The sequence below is a fragment of the Topomyia yanbarensis genome, unplaced genomic scaffold (genome assembly GCF_030247195.1).
Source record: "Topomyia yanbarensis strain Yona2022 unplaced genomic scaffold, ASM3024719v1 HiC_scaffold_4, whole genome shotgun sequence".
NCBI classification, from domain to species: domain Eukaryota; kingdom Metazoa; phylum Arthropoda; class Insecta; order Diptera; family Culicidae; genus Topomyia; species Topomyia yanbarensis.
Window position 1 is genome coordinate 1,406,000 of NW_026683602.1, and position 17,029 is coordinate 1,423,028.

The 17,029-nt window shown below is 43.4% G+C and overlaps 3 protein-coding genes across 3 annotated transcripts in view; 2 read left to right on the forward strand and 1 right to left on the reverse strand.

Annotated features, from left to right (window-relative positions):
• Positions 1 to 17,029, forward strand: part of LOC131695504 (myogenic-determination protein-like) — a 98,964-nt gene that overhangs the window by 59,145 nt on the left and 22,790 nt on the right. The window lies entirely within an intron of this gene.
• LOC131695503 (glutamate dehydrogenase, mitochondrial-like) lies at positions 4,954 to 6,580 on the forward strand. The gene has a single exon (XM_058984045.1). It carries the CDS (start codon positions 4,969 to 4,971, stop codon positions 6,565 to 6,567), a length of 1,599 nt encoding a protein of 532 aa, XP_058840028.1. The 5' UTR covers positions 4,954 to 4,968; the 3' UTR covers positions 6,568 to 6,580.
• Positions 6,667 to 17,029, reverse strand: part of LOC131695501 (cell division cycle protein 16 homolog) — a 35,411-nt gene continuing 25,048 nt past the window's right edge. Inside the window, exon 3 of the mRNA XM_058984043.1 lies at positions 6,667 to 7,839. Coding sequence (XP_058840026.1) covers positions 6,765 to 7,839 — 1,075 coding nt within the window. The 3' untranslated portion in view covers positions 6,667 to 6,764. The remainder of the gene's footprint in view (positions 7,840 to 17,029) is intronic.

Consider the following 17,029-nt stretch of genomic DNA (forward strand, 5'->3'; position numbering starts at 1 on the left):
GGTAATCTGCTATGATTTTTCAGATAAAGTACTCAAAAACTCCCATGTTTTCCCCAGGAAATACAAAGAGTGCTTTTCATGCTCCATCAAACGAAGAGCCTCTTGTAACTGTGACGATGTGGGCATGGTTGTTGATAGGTAAAGAAAATATAAAACCATCAATTTTGTGGGGAGAATGTTGGCAGTACAGCCTCTTTTATGATTGCACTCACCACTACTGTCATAATAATTAGCATAAAATAGATGCATAGCTGCCATCATATGACGAACGTTCCGCGTGTATTCCAATCACAGGATGAATCGAATACACAACGTAGGCCCTAGCCACCAGACGACGCATTGTTTCTCTGATGATCTGCCCGTTAATCCGTCGACGGACCGGTGCCAATAGTCGCGTTTTTCAGCTATCATCAAGTTTTTCGTTTGCATTTGTAGCGTCGCGTATATTGAGAAAAATTCGAGCGATCCGACGTTCAAAAGTCTCTTTCGCGTATAATTCTAAGCAATCTCTGCCCATTCCGAAATATCACGGTTGTTCGCGTCGGGTACTCCTTTCGTCTAACCTTTAATCATAATGCAAATGCATTGTGGGGGAAAATGTTGGGACTGAAATATAGGGACACTTGGGGTTTTTGATGTCCCATGTGTCCTGGTAGTTTCTAAGATTACCAAGACCAGGAACCACTTACTTCGGTTTTGTAACAGCACCCTTCAAGGGACACTCTCAGGCCTTTACGAGGAAGCTTAGGAGATAAAAATGGTTACACATTAGAAGATATTTCCACAATAGGATGGTCAGACTCTCGCTCTTTAGTGTACAAGGAAAGGTAGAAATTAGTCGTCGGTGGTGTAGCGCTCTTTTGCATTATCGGAGCGTTCCTCAAAAGAATGTATCATTTTGTCACTACATAATTTATATGCGGATTTTTGTCTAGAGATCATGCGGAGTCTCTCCACAGTAGGAAAACTTTTCATGCTTCTCCGGATTTTCCACAGCGTGCCTTGTTTCGACAATATGTCGCTATAGGCCCAATTATTTGCAACAACGGCAGTTCATGCCTCGCGGCACAAAAAGGCGAACGGGTAGACTAGCCACGTCCAAAAGATCAAAGTGATGGAAAATAAGTTGTTTTTATATAACCCTTGATTTTCCCTGCACGCAATTGCTTGCGAACCAGAATTTTCACTGGCCGAAGCAAAGGGTGGTCCTTGAAGGAGCGAACCCCATACTTCGTAATTAAGTCCCCTGTTGGAGACTACACCATCAATCTCTACTTCCCGGGCGGGTACATAGACAAGATACTTCTTCGTACATGGTCAAGTGGTATTTAGTTAAATCTCGCATATATCGATGATGTTAAATGGCTTATCTTTGCCCTCATTCAAGTTTGTTATGAATATATACCAAATTCGTTACTGATACTTTTTGCATGTATCAAGCAACTAGCAGTTGGGAAATTGGATTCAAAATCAAAGATGGGAAATTTCATCCAAATCAAAGATGGGTTTTTTTATAAATCGAGTTTAAATTTTTAAAATCGGTTTCTAAAGTTTTAAAGTCGATGAAGATTTTTTTCAATATTTTATTCAAAACATGAGCTAATTTTGTGAAAATCACTCTTACAACGTTTTTTGTAGGATTTCAGCCATGTGAAAAAATGGTTAAAAAAGTTTTACCCTTTTCAAAATACAGTCTAGATCATTTTTGGAAAAACAAAGTATGCAAACGGGAAGATACAGGAGTCCTTGTGTACGTTATCTGAAAAATCTTATCAGATTACCTTTGTTTGGGTCCCCTCTCATTGTTCTATCCCGGGCAATGAAAAGGCCGACTCATTAGCAAAGGTGGGCGCATTAAATGGTGACATATACGAAAGACCAATCTGCTTCAACGAATTTTTTAGTATTTGTCGTCAGAGGACACTCAACAGTTGGCAAACCTCGTGGAGCAATGGTGAACTTGGACGATGGCTACATTCGATTATCCCAAAGGTATCAACGAAACCTTGGTTCAGGGGGATGGATGTGGGTCGGGATTTTATTCGTGTAATGTCCCGACTTATGTCCAACCACTACACCTTAGATGCACATTTGCGGCGTATTGGGCTTGCGGAGAGTAGTCTGTGCGCTTGTGACGAGGGCTATCATGACATCGAGCACGTTGTCTGGGTATGCGCCGGGTATTTGGACGCCAGGTCTCAGTTAAAGGATTCCCTTCGGGCCCGAGGTAGACCACCCAATGTCCCAGTCCGAGATATGCTGGCAAATCGTGATTTCCCCTATATGTCCCTTATTTATACTTTCATAAAAACGATAAATATCCCAATTTAGCCCCTCTCTTTTTATTTCTCGTTTTTAGAAGTTTCCTCTTGCCGTGTGGAACCGATATACTTCAGACTGCCACTATGTAACCGCCGTCGCCCTTATCACTACGGAATCTGAAGCGAGAGCGACTCGAGGTCCGAAGGATTCCCTTTGAAGGATTCCCCGCGGGTCCGAAGAATACCATCCGCCAATCCGACCTACTAGACTGAGGCGCAAATTTGTTTCGCTGATCTCCCGTTTGCCCGAAAGTTGCAAGTTTTGCTCTTCTCTACCGGTCACCATCTACGCCTTCTCTCCCCTGTCCTTGATACAACTACTTCTACACCGATTTTGGAAATGACCAAGCATAAGTATCCGATAAAAAATCAAATTTGTATTCCGTATTCCTAGTTTTAAGATAGTTGTAATTTCTACTCTTTGTTAAAACTATTGTCCCTCATCTTGTAAATAGAATTGTATCCCTAGTTTTAAAACATCTGTGAAATTTTTCATAAATATTTGTTCCCCCTTTTGTGTACCAAACTATATTGTTAGTTTTAAGATAACTGTAAATATTTCCTAAAAAACTATTACTATTGAATTTCTTGTTTTAAAATTTTTCATAAAAAAAAATCTTTTACCCCTCTCTTATATATAGAATTTTTTTTCTAGTCTTAAGATAGCTGTAAATTTTTTCTCTTTTATAAAAAAAAATATTTCAACATTGTAACCTCCTAGTTTTAAGATATTCAAAATGTAAAAACAAAAGAATTCGGCACCGCCAAGCTAACGCATTTGTGCCTATCAAATAAACGAAATGAAAAAAAAAAAGTATGCAAAGGGGCTTTTTGTGACAAAGCTCTCATGTACAGAAAGTTCCATTAAAACCTGAGAGGGTGCTGCCAACTCTGAATATGATTTAGCGCGAAATTCGTCCTATGCGCAAATTGGTTAATCCAATTATTTTTCCTTGGAAAAAAAAGGTTCATATTCGCTGGCATTTGGCTCTCATGCCAAAAGACAGCTCGTTCCCCTATATGTACTCGTCAGCTACCCAAAGCTTCTTTGCTTGACTAACCGAGACATCACTCGGTACCAGCCAGTCGCCTTAGGCGTTCACACACGTTGTGTGAACTGTTTGGATTTAGTGTCTAACTGGCGCCAATTTGGCGTTGGTTTGGATATATCGTCTAACTGGCAGCAAGTTGGTGTCAGTTACTGACGAGTGGAACACGAAACATTAAATTCCAACTAATTCAGATTTATTCACAACAAAATGGTGTTGTTCTCAGATGTTAAATGGATGGAAAATTGATAACGAACTTGTTTGAGTGGCACGTCACTTAAAATTCAACTCGTTTGACTTCAAATTATAACGGAAACTATTGCAACCTTTATCACTTGTTTTCTGCGTTTCATATAATCGTTTCAGAACAGCCAAACAGGTCACCTTCTTGTAGCTCTAGCAAAGATCGTGGAGTAGGCAAGATTGACTATCATCGAGAAGACAGTCCAAGCCTTAGTGTAGGAATTGAAGTTTCCTCGTTGCCGGGAGGAGTTCCACAGTAACACAGAGTCCGGTGTTCAACCTAGACCCAACCAGTCCTGCACTAAGTTGAATCTCTGGTTGAAATGTTGAGCTACGTTTGATCACAAATGACTAACACCAGAGGCTGTTTGCTTCGGCTTTCGGTGTCAGCACTTTCCCGAGCTGTTTTATTTGGCGTCCCCTGACGAGAAAAAAATTAGCCTGTACAAAGAATCCCATCTGGCTATAGTTTTTAGGAGCTGTTTCAGATGTTACCGCAAGTTGAACTATTTCTGAGTAATGAGAGTATAACGGTTTATCGTGGAAAATTGTGTATCTCTCTTTAGTATTGCCGAAATAAGTGCTTAAAGCGTCACTCGTTTTCCCCTTCTCCTCCACTTTTCCCTGTACAGTTGCGACGTATTTATCATGCCGTCGATTCCAGAATTCGACATTTTAACGCTGAACTCTCTGTCCGCGATCGAGCCGATTCTATTTCCATGAGATTCAACCAAAGTTCGTTCGTGTATTACTGTTGTCGGAATTTAATCTAAATTCCAGCCGCAAATCTGATACTGTACATTCATAAAATCAGTTAATGCTAGGTGTTTGAAAGCGACGGAGACTGTATATTAGGGTGCTAATGGTGTGTATGGGAAAAAAAGTAATAACAGCTTCTGGCGTTAAAGGTAAATTATATTGTTGATAGTGTTCTAATCAGTGTTTTTTTCTGTGTTTTAAGCACGTATTTATTCAGATTTGAATGCAGTTTCAGTGCAGTGATTATGCAAAATAACCATTATGCCACACGGCTTTTATGCGAAATGACTTTTTCGCCAAGTGACCTTATGCCAAGTAACTTTTATGTCAAATGGCTTTATGCCAAATGGAGTACAATCGTCCTTTACATCCTAAATTTTCGAACGCTGTTTAGTTCGCCCTTGTGGTGGGTCAAGACGCGATGATTCTTTTCTATGCGACCTTGGGTAGTTACTTTGTATTGGGTTATGCCAACGCACCAACCTGTGCCAAATAAACGAATTGAAAAAAGATATCGCTTTTATTACTTCGATCACAGCAACCCGCGTCCTCCTGACAAGCAGCGAAAAACCTTCAAGCTTCTTCGCAGCAGCAACATGTGGTCATCTCTTGGTAAATTTAACCTTCTCGGGCGACCTATCACCCGACGACCACCGGCCCATTGCCTTCAACATACCATACCGAACGAGCTGGAGAAAATCCCCAAGGAAAAGGACCCCCAGTTTTCCAAAATGGTACAGTACTTCTATCACAACGCCTGCGTCAAGCTGGAACCTCGTTTGGTCGAATATCTCAAAAAATACCCGCGCATGAGCGAGGAAGAGCGTCGGAATCGAGTTCGCGCCATCATCCAGATTGCCGGCGGTACGGCCAATACGCTGGAAATTCGTTTTCCAGTGATGCGTGATAGCGGACAGTACGAGATTATGACCGGTTACCGCTCGCATCACTCACTGCATCGGCTTCCGGTCAAGGGTGGTATCCGGTATTCAAGTGATGTAACCCGGGATGAGGTACAAGCCCTGTCCTCGTTGATGACGTTCAAGTGCGCTTGTGTGCATGTTCCGTTCGGAGGAGCGAAAGGTGGTATCCGAATCGACCCCGGTAAGTACAGTCCCAAAGAGTTACAGAACATCACCCGGAGGTACACAATCGAGCTAGCGAAGAAAAATTTTATCGGTCCGGGTATTGATGTTCCCGCGCCGGACATGGGTACCAGTTCTCGGGAGATGTCTTGGATTGCGGATCAGTATAGCAAGACCATCGGACATAGAGATATTAATGCGCTGGCGATCGTTACCGGGAAGCCTCTACATCAGGGTGGAATCCGTGGCCGAACAGAGGCGACTGGAAGGGGAGTGTTCATTGCTACCAACTGTTTCGTTCGGGAGAAAGAATGGATGAAAGCGATTGGAGTAGAACCGGGCCTAGAAGGAAAAACTGTTATCTTTCAAGGTTTCGGGAATGTCGGAATGTATGGTGCAAAATTTTTCCATGAAGCCGGTTGTAAAGTAATTGGGATTCAGGAAATTGACGTGTCGCTTTTGAATGAGGATGGCATAGACGTCGAGGGGTTGATCAAATACAAAGAAATTAACAATACTATTAAAGGGTTTCCGAACGCAACAGAAACGGAAGATGATTTGCTGATTTATCCATGTGACATCCTCGTGCCGGCAGCAGTAGAAAAATCAATCAATTCTGATAACGCGGGAAAAATTCAGGCTAAAATAATTGCGGAAGGTGCAAATGGTCCCACTACACCGGCAGCCGATAAGATCCTTTTGAATCGGAAAATTCTGGTCATTCCGGATTTGTACTGTAACGCTGGTGGCGTCACGGCTTCGTACTTTGAATATTTGAAAAACATCAACCACATTTCGTTTGGAAAGCTATCCTTCCGACAGGAGTCGGAAAACTTGCGCGAGGTTCTGAAATCCGTTCAGGAATCACTTAAAGAGGCCTCAGTTTGTGTGGATGTGACTGCAACGGATGTACTGAAGCACTATTTGGACAATGCCAACGAAGCCGATGTCGTGGCCTCCGGGTTGAAGTATGTGCTGGAAACAGCTGGCCGCGGTATCATGGCCGTTGCAAATCAACACAAACTCTGTTTGGATCTGCGTACAGCCGCGTACATCTGGTCGGTGGAGAAGATTTTCAAGACCTACGATGGGTCGGGGCTGGCCGTTTAGAATTAGACAATTTTAAGGAATATGCTATAATAAATGTTTCTTTGATTAGTGCGTTAGTGATATCTATGAACTTTCTTTCAAAGTAACCAAAATGTTGGATCACATAAATAATTGTTCAACATTATATTTCAAAATGAGAAAACAATCGGTAAGCAAAAGGAATCTCAAACACTCACCTGTCGTCCGCCCGAAGCCCCCTACAGATCCATGCTCATTTCGTCCGCGCTGGTATCGCTCACCGGCGACGCATTGGAATCGTACTCATCAAATTTTAGTTTCAATCGTGGAGGCGGTCCATCACCACATCCCGTCCCGCCAGTTCCACCACCAGGTCCTGGCTTGCCACCCCCACCGCTCATTTCATCATCTCTTGCCTCGGAACTGTCCTCCTCTTTAGCATTCAGATCGATATTTTCTCCGTCGCCGGTGTAAAACGGTAACGGTGCTTCCTCAGCCAAATCCTCAATCACGTATTTTAAAATAGTCGTGGTAACAACGTCGTCTCGCTTCAGAGATAGACTTTTGTGGAATGATTCAACCGCTTCGTCCAATTTGCCCATCAGTGCCTGGACGAACCCAATCGCCGTGTAGGTGGCCGCACTCAACGGTTTCAGAAACAGGGCTCTCCGGTGAAATTCCAACGCTTCCTCATACTTTCTATTCTTGCGACAGCAATGACCCAAATTGTTGAGTAGCGGTTCCCATCGGACGGAAATTGGTTCCTTGTTCGCTTTCGCCATACTTTGCACCATATCCAGCGTGGTTCGGAACACTTCTTCTGCGCTTTCAAACAGCTCGTACTCGAATTTCACTACCCCAAGCTCGTGAAGCACGTAAACATCCAACGGTGCGATCGACATCGCTTGATAGAAGAATTTCTCGGCCATTTCCAGATTCTTGGTGAGACCACATTCCACCCCGATGTACAGCAGCGGCAGATGACAGCCCCTCATCAGCTGAGTCGCCTTAAAGTAAGCCGCCATCGCCTGGTCGTGTTCATTCTCTTTCGCAAACGAGTGCCCATAGGCAAGCCAGGCCGGCCCGTACAGCCTATCCAGACTGGTCGCCTTCGACAGATAGCGCCGGGCAGGGTCACTCTTCCCTATCAGATCGTAGTAGCAGCCCACCGCATACCACGAGATGGCATCGTCCGGGTAAAAGTCCACCAGTTTGTGGGCCACGTAGAACAGCTTGTTGAAGTCTTTCATCTCCATCAGGCAACCGATCTGGACGGTGAGGCTGCGCTTGTGGTACGGGTCGCGCTTGAGGATCCTGGTGGGGGTGAAAGAAATGGATAGTGTTAAATCAGATTGACTTACAAATTGTGGGGGACGGTGCGGTATTGTTGAGTACCGAGAAATTTAGAGCTGGTTTTTGATGGCATGACAAAGCAGAATTGGAGGATGGTTCGAACAATCAAACAGCGGAGCAAGCTCGTCTTTTGGTAATCGAATAGGTTTAAAAAAAATATGGACAAGTAAAAGCAGAAAATTAGGTCAGGGTTCGAACCGATTCTGTGTATACGACCAGATCTGCCGCTCTACGCATAATTATCCCATGTGTATATGGAATCCCATAGCACATGGGACAGTTATGCTTACAGCGCCAGAGATGCATTCAAACTTGGTAAAATAAGCGAAAAGTTATATAAAACAACAGAGCACAATCTTTATTCAACCTATCATCGAAACTTAGGAAGATGGTAATACCGTTAGACAGGTTGGACTGTTTCCCTTCTTCTGAAAAAACTGAGTATAATGTGGTCTTCTTCAAAAATATAAACAATCAAATTGTACATAAAAGAAGCATCGATACAAAAACAGCTTAGTCTGTTTTCAGCTATCGAGCATCCAACATGATTTTTCAATCAGTTAGAAGTGTGATATTTTGGTTTTTGTTATTAACGGTAGGTTCCGTTGTTCAGCTATGAAGGTTATTAAGATATTAGTGTATAACCAACAGTGGAACTAATAGGATTATAGCACATCAAAACAGTGACTTCGTGCGTCTCCAACGTGTTGTCAGTAGCTGTCACGCACATTTTTATTCAGGTTCGGTCAGGTATCTGCTACGCCGCCATAATTTCAAAGCCAAGATCTAAAACGTCGCGTTAAGGTTGATCCACAATAAACATAATCGATTTCATTCGACACAGGGGCCGTTATAGATGATGGAACAATATCTATTAGCGCATCCTGCGGCACTAAGGAAGTAGATTGTTTCTGGAGGTTGACACATCTTTTCAATCAACAACCATCTCGTCGTCAGGGTAACGAAAAAAGCATCGAACAGCAAGTAGTCGAGCGATGGTCGAAGGAGGCTTGAAAAGAAAGGTAGCAGAAAACCACGAAAGCTATTTGGATTATTATTCATCTTCGATACACACATGTTGAATTTAAAATTAAAGGACGATTCAGACGATACATCAGCTTTCGTCAACGTCAACGGAAAGTCACCGTTCCGTCAGGATAAGTTACATGCAGTTAAATGAAGGCATTCACACATCACAACATCAACGGCACGGAACGTTTTGACGTACGGCAAGTGTGAACGGGCGCAAGAGAAAGGTATTTAACTTATCCTGACGGAACGGTGGCGTTGGTTAGGCGGAGCGATTCTTTTGCATAGTTTTTTAAAAGTCACTCGATGAATTTCGTCACCCAAAGCCTTATGCTGAATTATGCCTTCCCAATTAGTTAGTTACAGAGCCGAGCGCAATTCTTTAAGTGTAAGATGACGTCGTAGAACTCGTTCGCTGAAAGATTTTAGTCGACAGTCACATATGAATCACTGTACCAACGCGATTACCCGCTGGAGCTTTCTGAACGGGCTAAAACTGGAAAATATTTTCAATCTGTCTTCGTTAACGACTGAGGCGACTCGACGGTGCTCACAAAGCCTGGCCCATTCCATCAAAGCTCATTAGTGCTCAGGACGAGTGCAAATTGGTCTCTGAATATTATTCCGGAAATTGGCTGGATTTTGTTTTAATCTGACTTAATTCCATGTACAGTTAGCTGTGTTCCTCAAAATTTCTGCCACGCGGTTACGCACAAGCACTTCCAGTGACGACAACGGATTTCGTAACCAGGTCAGCAGCACCAGACTATTACACCACAGAACAACATTTAATATGTCCAGTTGGAAGGGATCTAGCGCTTTAATCAGTTCACTGGACAGCAGTCGAAAATCAAGTTACTCCTTTCCTGGAATAGTCATTTCTGCTAGTGGACACACTTTGGATTTACTGCACGCTATATTCATATTAGTCGTACCACGCGGCAGGATACAGTGTAAATGACAGCCTCGTATGCAACCGCAAATGCGTCAAACAATCCACGAACTTCGATACTAATAGCATCACAAGATATGGTACATCTTGATTCGGCATACCAGGAGCAAAACTTTACTAAATTGTTTTCAGGAGTTCAGGAGCTCTTCTTCTAACGGGGTGTCACTTGGAAGGGCGGCCTTCTAAAGCCTCTGCATAATCTCTTTAGCAATGACGATAACTGGTGATATAAGACCAAGCGGATCGGATATTCTACCTGTCTCGGATAATACTGATCGTTTCGTAGGTGAGCTGGCTTCGCGCTCGAGTCTGTTGATGCTGATCTCGAATTTGTCCTTTACAGGATTCTACACCAAACCCACTGTCTTCATTACATCCGTTGACGTGTTGTCACGATGCACTAGCTGCTCACGGTCGGTTTCTGCGATTTATTCCAGTACTTCTGCGGCATTAGAACTCCATTTGTGAAGAGGAAATCCAGCTCGTACCAGCACTTGTTGTATTTCCCTTTGGCATTCAATGGCTTTTTCTATAGTATCTGTACCAAAAATTACGTCAAGCCGTGTGGTGTCCGGCGGGCTAAAATACTATTTCACTATTTCAGCCAAGAATAGAATCACAGGGAACCTGCTCCCATGTCGTAAGGGGCGACTAACAACATGCTAGGAGTAACGAAGACTTAATCCGGACCTGGCCTTAAGGTTTTGCGTCATAGCCTATATCCATTCTGTATTGAGTGAATCACTGACATATAGTCACTAGACTGTCCAGAAAAATAATGAATTTTGAGCTGTTTCAAAGAGAAACGAGAATTAAACTAGGGCTTAATTTGATATCATATAATCATATTAATCAAATGCACGATGCCATGACGATGATTTTGGCGTAGATTTCCCACATGGTTAAAAGTTAAAACAAACCTATTTGAAAACGAAATTTTGCATTGTGCGGAAACAAAACCTTCCAAAAGTGATGTGTGTTTTGAAGATATTTTAAATTTTATTTCAACAAAAACAATTAAACCTTTTCACAAGGCATTCGCGTTGCTCCAGCAAGAAAAGATTTTTCAAAATGCACATCATATCTCGCTTTGGACATCAAAGCGATACTGGGAACCAATATTGATTATCCGCTGGATCTCTTGCACGCAGCTTTTCATTGCGCGCGGACACCTTCTTTCGTGGCAGAGAAAAGTTTGTTTGCTCGCCTACTGCGATAGGGGGATCATTTAATTCGTCAAAGTCATCATCGCTGGCTTGGTGCTCGCGATCAAATGTTCTTCCCTGCTTCTTGCATTTATTTATTTATTTATCACGCACATCAACAGGCCGTACTCGGCCCCAATGATGGAAACTTAAACTAATTACATCTAAAAAACTGCAGGAATCGATTTCTCAATGATATTCGAGACAAATGAAAGTCGAACAAGTGCGACACACGATTGAAGAGGCGTTGTAGTCCCGTGATAGCGGCATTAGCTGTTTGAATAGTTCGTCGAAACGGCACTCTCAGAAGAACGTTTCCGCGTAACGTTCTGGACCTTGCTTGGATGTTAACTCGCTCTAGTAAATCTGGAGAATCGATGCGTCCTGACAGAAGATCAGAGATGAATAAGGCTCTTGCAGTTTCTCTACGACGCTGGAGAGTATCGAGCTGGATGAGTTGACACCGACTCTCGTAGCTTGGTAGACGAACAGGATCGCACCAAGGCAGGCGTCGAAGAGCATACCGTATAAATTTTCGTTGAACGCCTTCAATTCCATCGCTGCTGTTCATGTAATTCGGGTTCCAGACCGCCGAACAATACTCCATCAGCGTAGAGCGCACTAAAGAGCAGTATAGGCTTTTGAGACAGTAAATGTCTGTAAAGGATTTAGCCGTACGGAAAATGAAGCCCAGGCTTCGCGATGCTTTACCAACAACATACGAAATGTGATTCTTAAATGTAAGTTTCGAATCTAACAGCACTCCAAGATCCTTAACGCAGCTCACCCGGGAAACAAGAGCTCCAGACAAGTTATATTCAAACTCAATGGGATCTTTTTTTCTGGTGAACGATATCACAGAACATTTCGCCGGATTCAGAATCATTCGGTTGTTTTCACACCATCTGCTGAAAGTGTCGAATTGCTGCTGCAAATATTGTGCGTCCGATCGGCTCCTAAATCTGTTGAAAATTTTTAGATCATCTGCATACGACAACCGTGGTCCTTTCAGCTGATAGTTTACATCGTTGAAATAGAGAGTGAATATTAATGGTCCGAGATGACTTCCTTGCGGAATACCAGTCGTTGCGGAGAACAGTTTGGAGTATGCATCACCTATGTTCACACTGAGTTGACGGCCAACGAGATAGGATTGAAACCATCGCAGGAGTGATCCACTGAAGCCAAGTTTTTCCAATTTAGTGACTGCGATATCGTGATTGATTTTGTCGAAAGCTGCAGATAAGTCAGCATATATAACATCAGTTTGTTGATTCGCATCAAACCCTTCGGACACAAAAGAGGTTAGAGATAGTAGATTCGTCGACGTAGATCGATTCGGCATGAATTCGTGTTGGTCTTTAGAAATATATTCCTTACAGTGAAAAAACACTGACTCCACCACGACTAACTCAAAGAGCTTGGAAATGGCACAGAGCGCAGATATTCCTCGATAATTGTCAATGTTTCTCTTATCACCTTTTTTGTGGACAGGAAAGATGAAAGCTGCTTTCCACAATTGAGGAAAAATCGCGGTTGTCAGTGACATTTTGAATAGTTGACAGAGAGGTTCCACCAAACCAGATATACACTTTTTCAAAAACACAGCAGGGACACCATCTGGCCCAGGAGATGACGATGCTTTAAGCTTGGATGCTGCTGATACAATATCCGAGTCTCACTGACGAACACACTCGCAAATTTAGAGGCGAACAATTTGCATATGGCTTGTGAATCATGCCCAACTTCACCATTCAAGAACATTGTAGAAGGTAAGCCGGTTTCTTTCCGCTGCTCATTGACGTATCTCCAAAACGATTTAGGATCCGACTTAAGCTTACGTTGCATTTTTCGTTGGTAGTTTGAAAAACAAAAACTGTTCAGTTTTTTAAAATCGTTATTGAGCCTTACATAATAAGCTCTAAGTGACAAGGTACGGCGTTTGGTAAACTTTCGTAATGCTGCTCTTTTCGCAGTTTTTAGCTGACGTAGCTCGGCTGTCTGCCAGGGGGATTGATCACTTCGTTGATTACACTTTGGAACATGACTGTCGATAAGGTAGCTCATTATATGGCAGAACGTTTCAGCGGCGGAGTTCACATCATCCTTGCTTAGCACAGAATCCCAGTTAATACTTTGTAAAATATTCAAAATGCTGCTATAGTCGGCCCGCTTATAATTGTAACACACGGTGGGCGCGTGGCTCGAAAACTTCATAGGCGGTACGTCCTGGAGTGTAAGATGTAGAGGCGGATGGTGGCGAACATACTTTACTAGCGGGGTGAGGGCGGTGGAAATATACGGCGATTGATCTCTGGCATTGACGAAGCATAGATCTAAAATCCGGTCGTTCTCGTTCGTGGTGCTGTTGATCTGCTGAAGTGTAGCCGTGCTATAGCCATCCAGAAGAGTGATGCTGCCAGGATGAAAAACAGATTCGTCTGGGTCGGGTTGTAGAAATCCGTTATGAACGGAACGCCACTTTATTGTAGAAAGGTTGAAATCGCCGATAATCATGATTTCGTCAGTGAGTTGCGCCATCGCGGAAACAGAAGTCAATGATTCAGAATGAGAATCAACTAGTGCAGAGTCGCGAATTTTATCGGGAGGGAAATAAACCACACATATATATAATGTTCGATTTCCCAATTTTATCGCTGCCCATACTTGTTCGATGCTGCTCCAAGCGTCATTTGTTATATGTTGAACTTTTAATCCACGACGCACAGCGAGCAAAACACCGCCACCGGAGGATTTGTTGCTGTTGAGAGGGCTACGATCACATCTGAGAACCTCGTAGTCAGAGAAAATCACCTGGCTGGATAGAGTCTGCTCATTTAGCCATGTTTCTGTCAATGCGATGATGTCGTAACAGCAGTCCGAGGTAGCTAGACGATAGGTATTTGCACAGGAATTCATGCCTCCCACATTTTGATAGTATAAGTGGATGGGCGACGATTTTAGGCACGGAAGGCTGACCGGCACTCCTCGATTCATTCGTCTGGAATGTACACCGGGGCGATTGGAATGACTGCTAACAGCGGAAGGAGCGGGTGAACTGCATGAATTGGTAACACTCGTGATGGAAGTTGGAGTGCTCCTCAGGAGGTTTCCAGCTGACGGCTGACAGCGATGACTAATTAATTGACAGTCGGAAGCATTCGAGCTAGAACAAACAGTTCCATCAGGAAAAACGGTTGATTCATCAACATAATTTTGAAAATACTTGCCAAAGAGGGCAATTTGGAAGTCCCCCTCTCCATTCCCAGACACAGGGCCGGGACGACTGAAGATACTGCTGACTGCAAGGGGCACGACTGTGCTGGGAGGATTGGGGGATTCCATATTGCTTTCTACGGTGCGTCCCGGTTGCCGTTGATCAACAGGCGAATTGTCGGTGCGTGGTCTAAAATAACTGCTATTTGCGATGGATTTATCCCAGTCGAGGTGTTTTCCGAAACCCAAGCTTCCCGTCATTATTACGTTCTTGCCGAAAGTCGATGAACTCGCGGAAATACATCCCATCCGGCCAGGTATCGGCATTGAGAGCCATTTCACGAAGTTGAGGGTCAACACCAATTTTGAAAGAAATGAAATTAAGCCCGCTCAAATTTGCGTCTTTTTTCACTAACTTCTTCACTTCGACCGGATCGTCCGTTGAGAGGCACTCCTTAACCATAGCACCAACCTCAGCTGCGGAAACGGTGGTAGCAATTCGTGACAAGTAAATCCAGCATTTACTAGTAGCGGGTTGAACAGTGATTGTGGGTACCTTTGCTACATCACCCTTTTTCTTGCCACACGTTAGACTAGGGACATCGGATTTAGAGGGAAATTTATCATCCTCCGTCTCGCGAGCACGTTTGGCTCCAGCTCTATTTGGAACGGGCCATGATATGGGAGTTGCAGGCAATGTCGTTGCGGATTCCACTGATTTTCTGGTTTTCTCCATTTCAGTCTTTAATGCTTCAAGCGCTGTTTTATGTGTGTCGGTCAGCAAACGGAACGCTTCGCTCAATGCTGTAAAAGCTGCATTCACTGCGGAGGATTTCATCAAGTCCACACAGCTGTCGCAAAGCCAGAATATATTCGCTGAGTCGTTAATCATGTCCAATTTTGGACGAGTGAGCGTTGAACACGATAGATGCATGATTCTGTCGCAAAATCCTTGGCATTTCAGCTGATTCAAAGTGGTTACCGGCTCGGAGCACTGCAGGCAGATCGAATCCATTGCGAATCGCCTACAGGTAGGCAACAGTAGCTACTTCGCGAGTAAGCTTTCCCGATATGCATCCACGGTTTCACCACAAGGATTCTATCACTACCGACGACACTTTGGGAGAACAAAATATTTATCAATTGTCACCGCACGACCAAGAATCACAAATTATCAGTCAATTGATCAATAACTGCAGCTTAGGCGAGGGCACAAACTCTATTCTAATTGAGAAATCACTTAATATACACAAAAAAACGATCCAAAATACGAGAACGAAAATAAACAAACTGATTCACAACAGTGTTACCAGATGTTGGGTTGCGGGTGACCAGTGTAAATCCGTTGACATTCCTCACCAATGTTACTTACAGTTGATTGTGGAATGCTGGATGCTAGGTTGTCATTAAATGGCTGTCACAAATTTGGCCACTGTTTGTGCTTCAAGTATTGGTATTGAAAACTCTGTTTCTGGTTGGTTAGCCATTGATGAGTTAGCAATTGATTGATCTGCATTCTCCTGAGCATCTTCCGCGCAAGGTTGTCTGATTACAGTACTCGCATAGCTTAGTTTGTTAAATATTAGTTCCGCGGGTTTTGAGTTTTATAGTCAACTAGTGTAGACTGCGAGACGTAGCAACGGATCTATCGGCTATAACGTTTTCCGGATCACCGAGGCAGCGGTTTTAGGCGCCACATCTTACGACACCAGGTTTTTATCACGTTCAAGGTTGCCCGATCAGGAACACTCTAGGGCCGGTTAGTTTCACTGAAGTTGAGAGTTTACCTGTAAAAGCCGAAGGATACTACGTTTCGTGAAATGACTCCTAGCAATAATTAAAAGATCGCGACTAAACTACCAAACACTAACACCAACTCCTGGTTATCATCATTGGCAGAGCCGCTAATAACTACCAAATAATAAACCAGCTTCCGATACGAAAGTGGGGACTGTTTTCCTGAGCAGTCCTACCCTGAGTACATCAGAAAAACTACAGGAATCGAACACGAAGCATGAGACCCTCCAATTAGACAAAACTACACTAGCCTTTCATCAAGGATGACGCCCAAATCATTTACATGATCAACGCGTTGCAGCTGAGTACCAGCAATGTTGTAGTTGAAAGTAAACATGTTCCTCGTTCGATGAAAGCTGATAACAAAGCATTTAGCAACACTAAGAACCATCATGTTTCTTTTACACCAACTATAAAAGGTATCAACGAGATAATGTAGTTCACGACAATCGGCTTCTTTCCTTATAATTAGAAATATTTTCAAGTCGTCGGCGAAGAACAGTTTCCCTCCACGCATTAAGACGAAAACAACATCATTCACGAACAGTGAAAACAGTAGCGGACCAAGCGTACTACCTCGAGGAACTCCGGAATGGTTGGAAAAGGACTCAGATTCATTGTCACCAATTTGAACAACGACTTTACGGCGAACAAGGTATGATCGAAGCCAACGGCAGAATCGGGCAGTGCATCCAAGTTTATCAAGCTTCGTTAGCAGTATCTCATGGTTAACAGTGTCGAAAGCAGCCTTAAGATCTGTGTAGATCGTGTCCACCTGCAGTTGTTTGGACATTTGTTCCGTACAAAAGGATGTGAAGGAGACCAGGTTCGTTTCCACCGATCGACCGGGAAAGAATCCGTGCTGACAAGTGCTTAGGTAATGTTTACTAGCAGAGAACAGCACCTCGTTGATAAGCGATTCGAAATTTTTTGACTCGACTCTCAGCGAAGT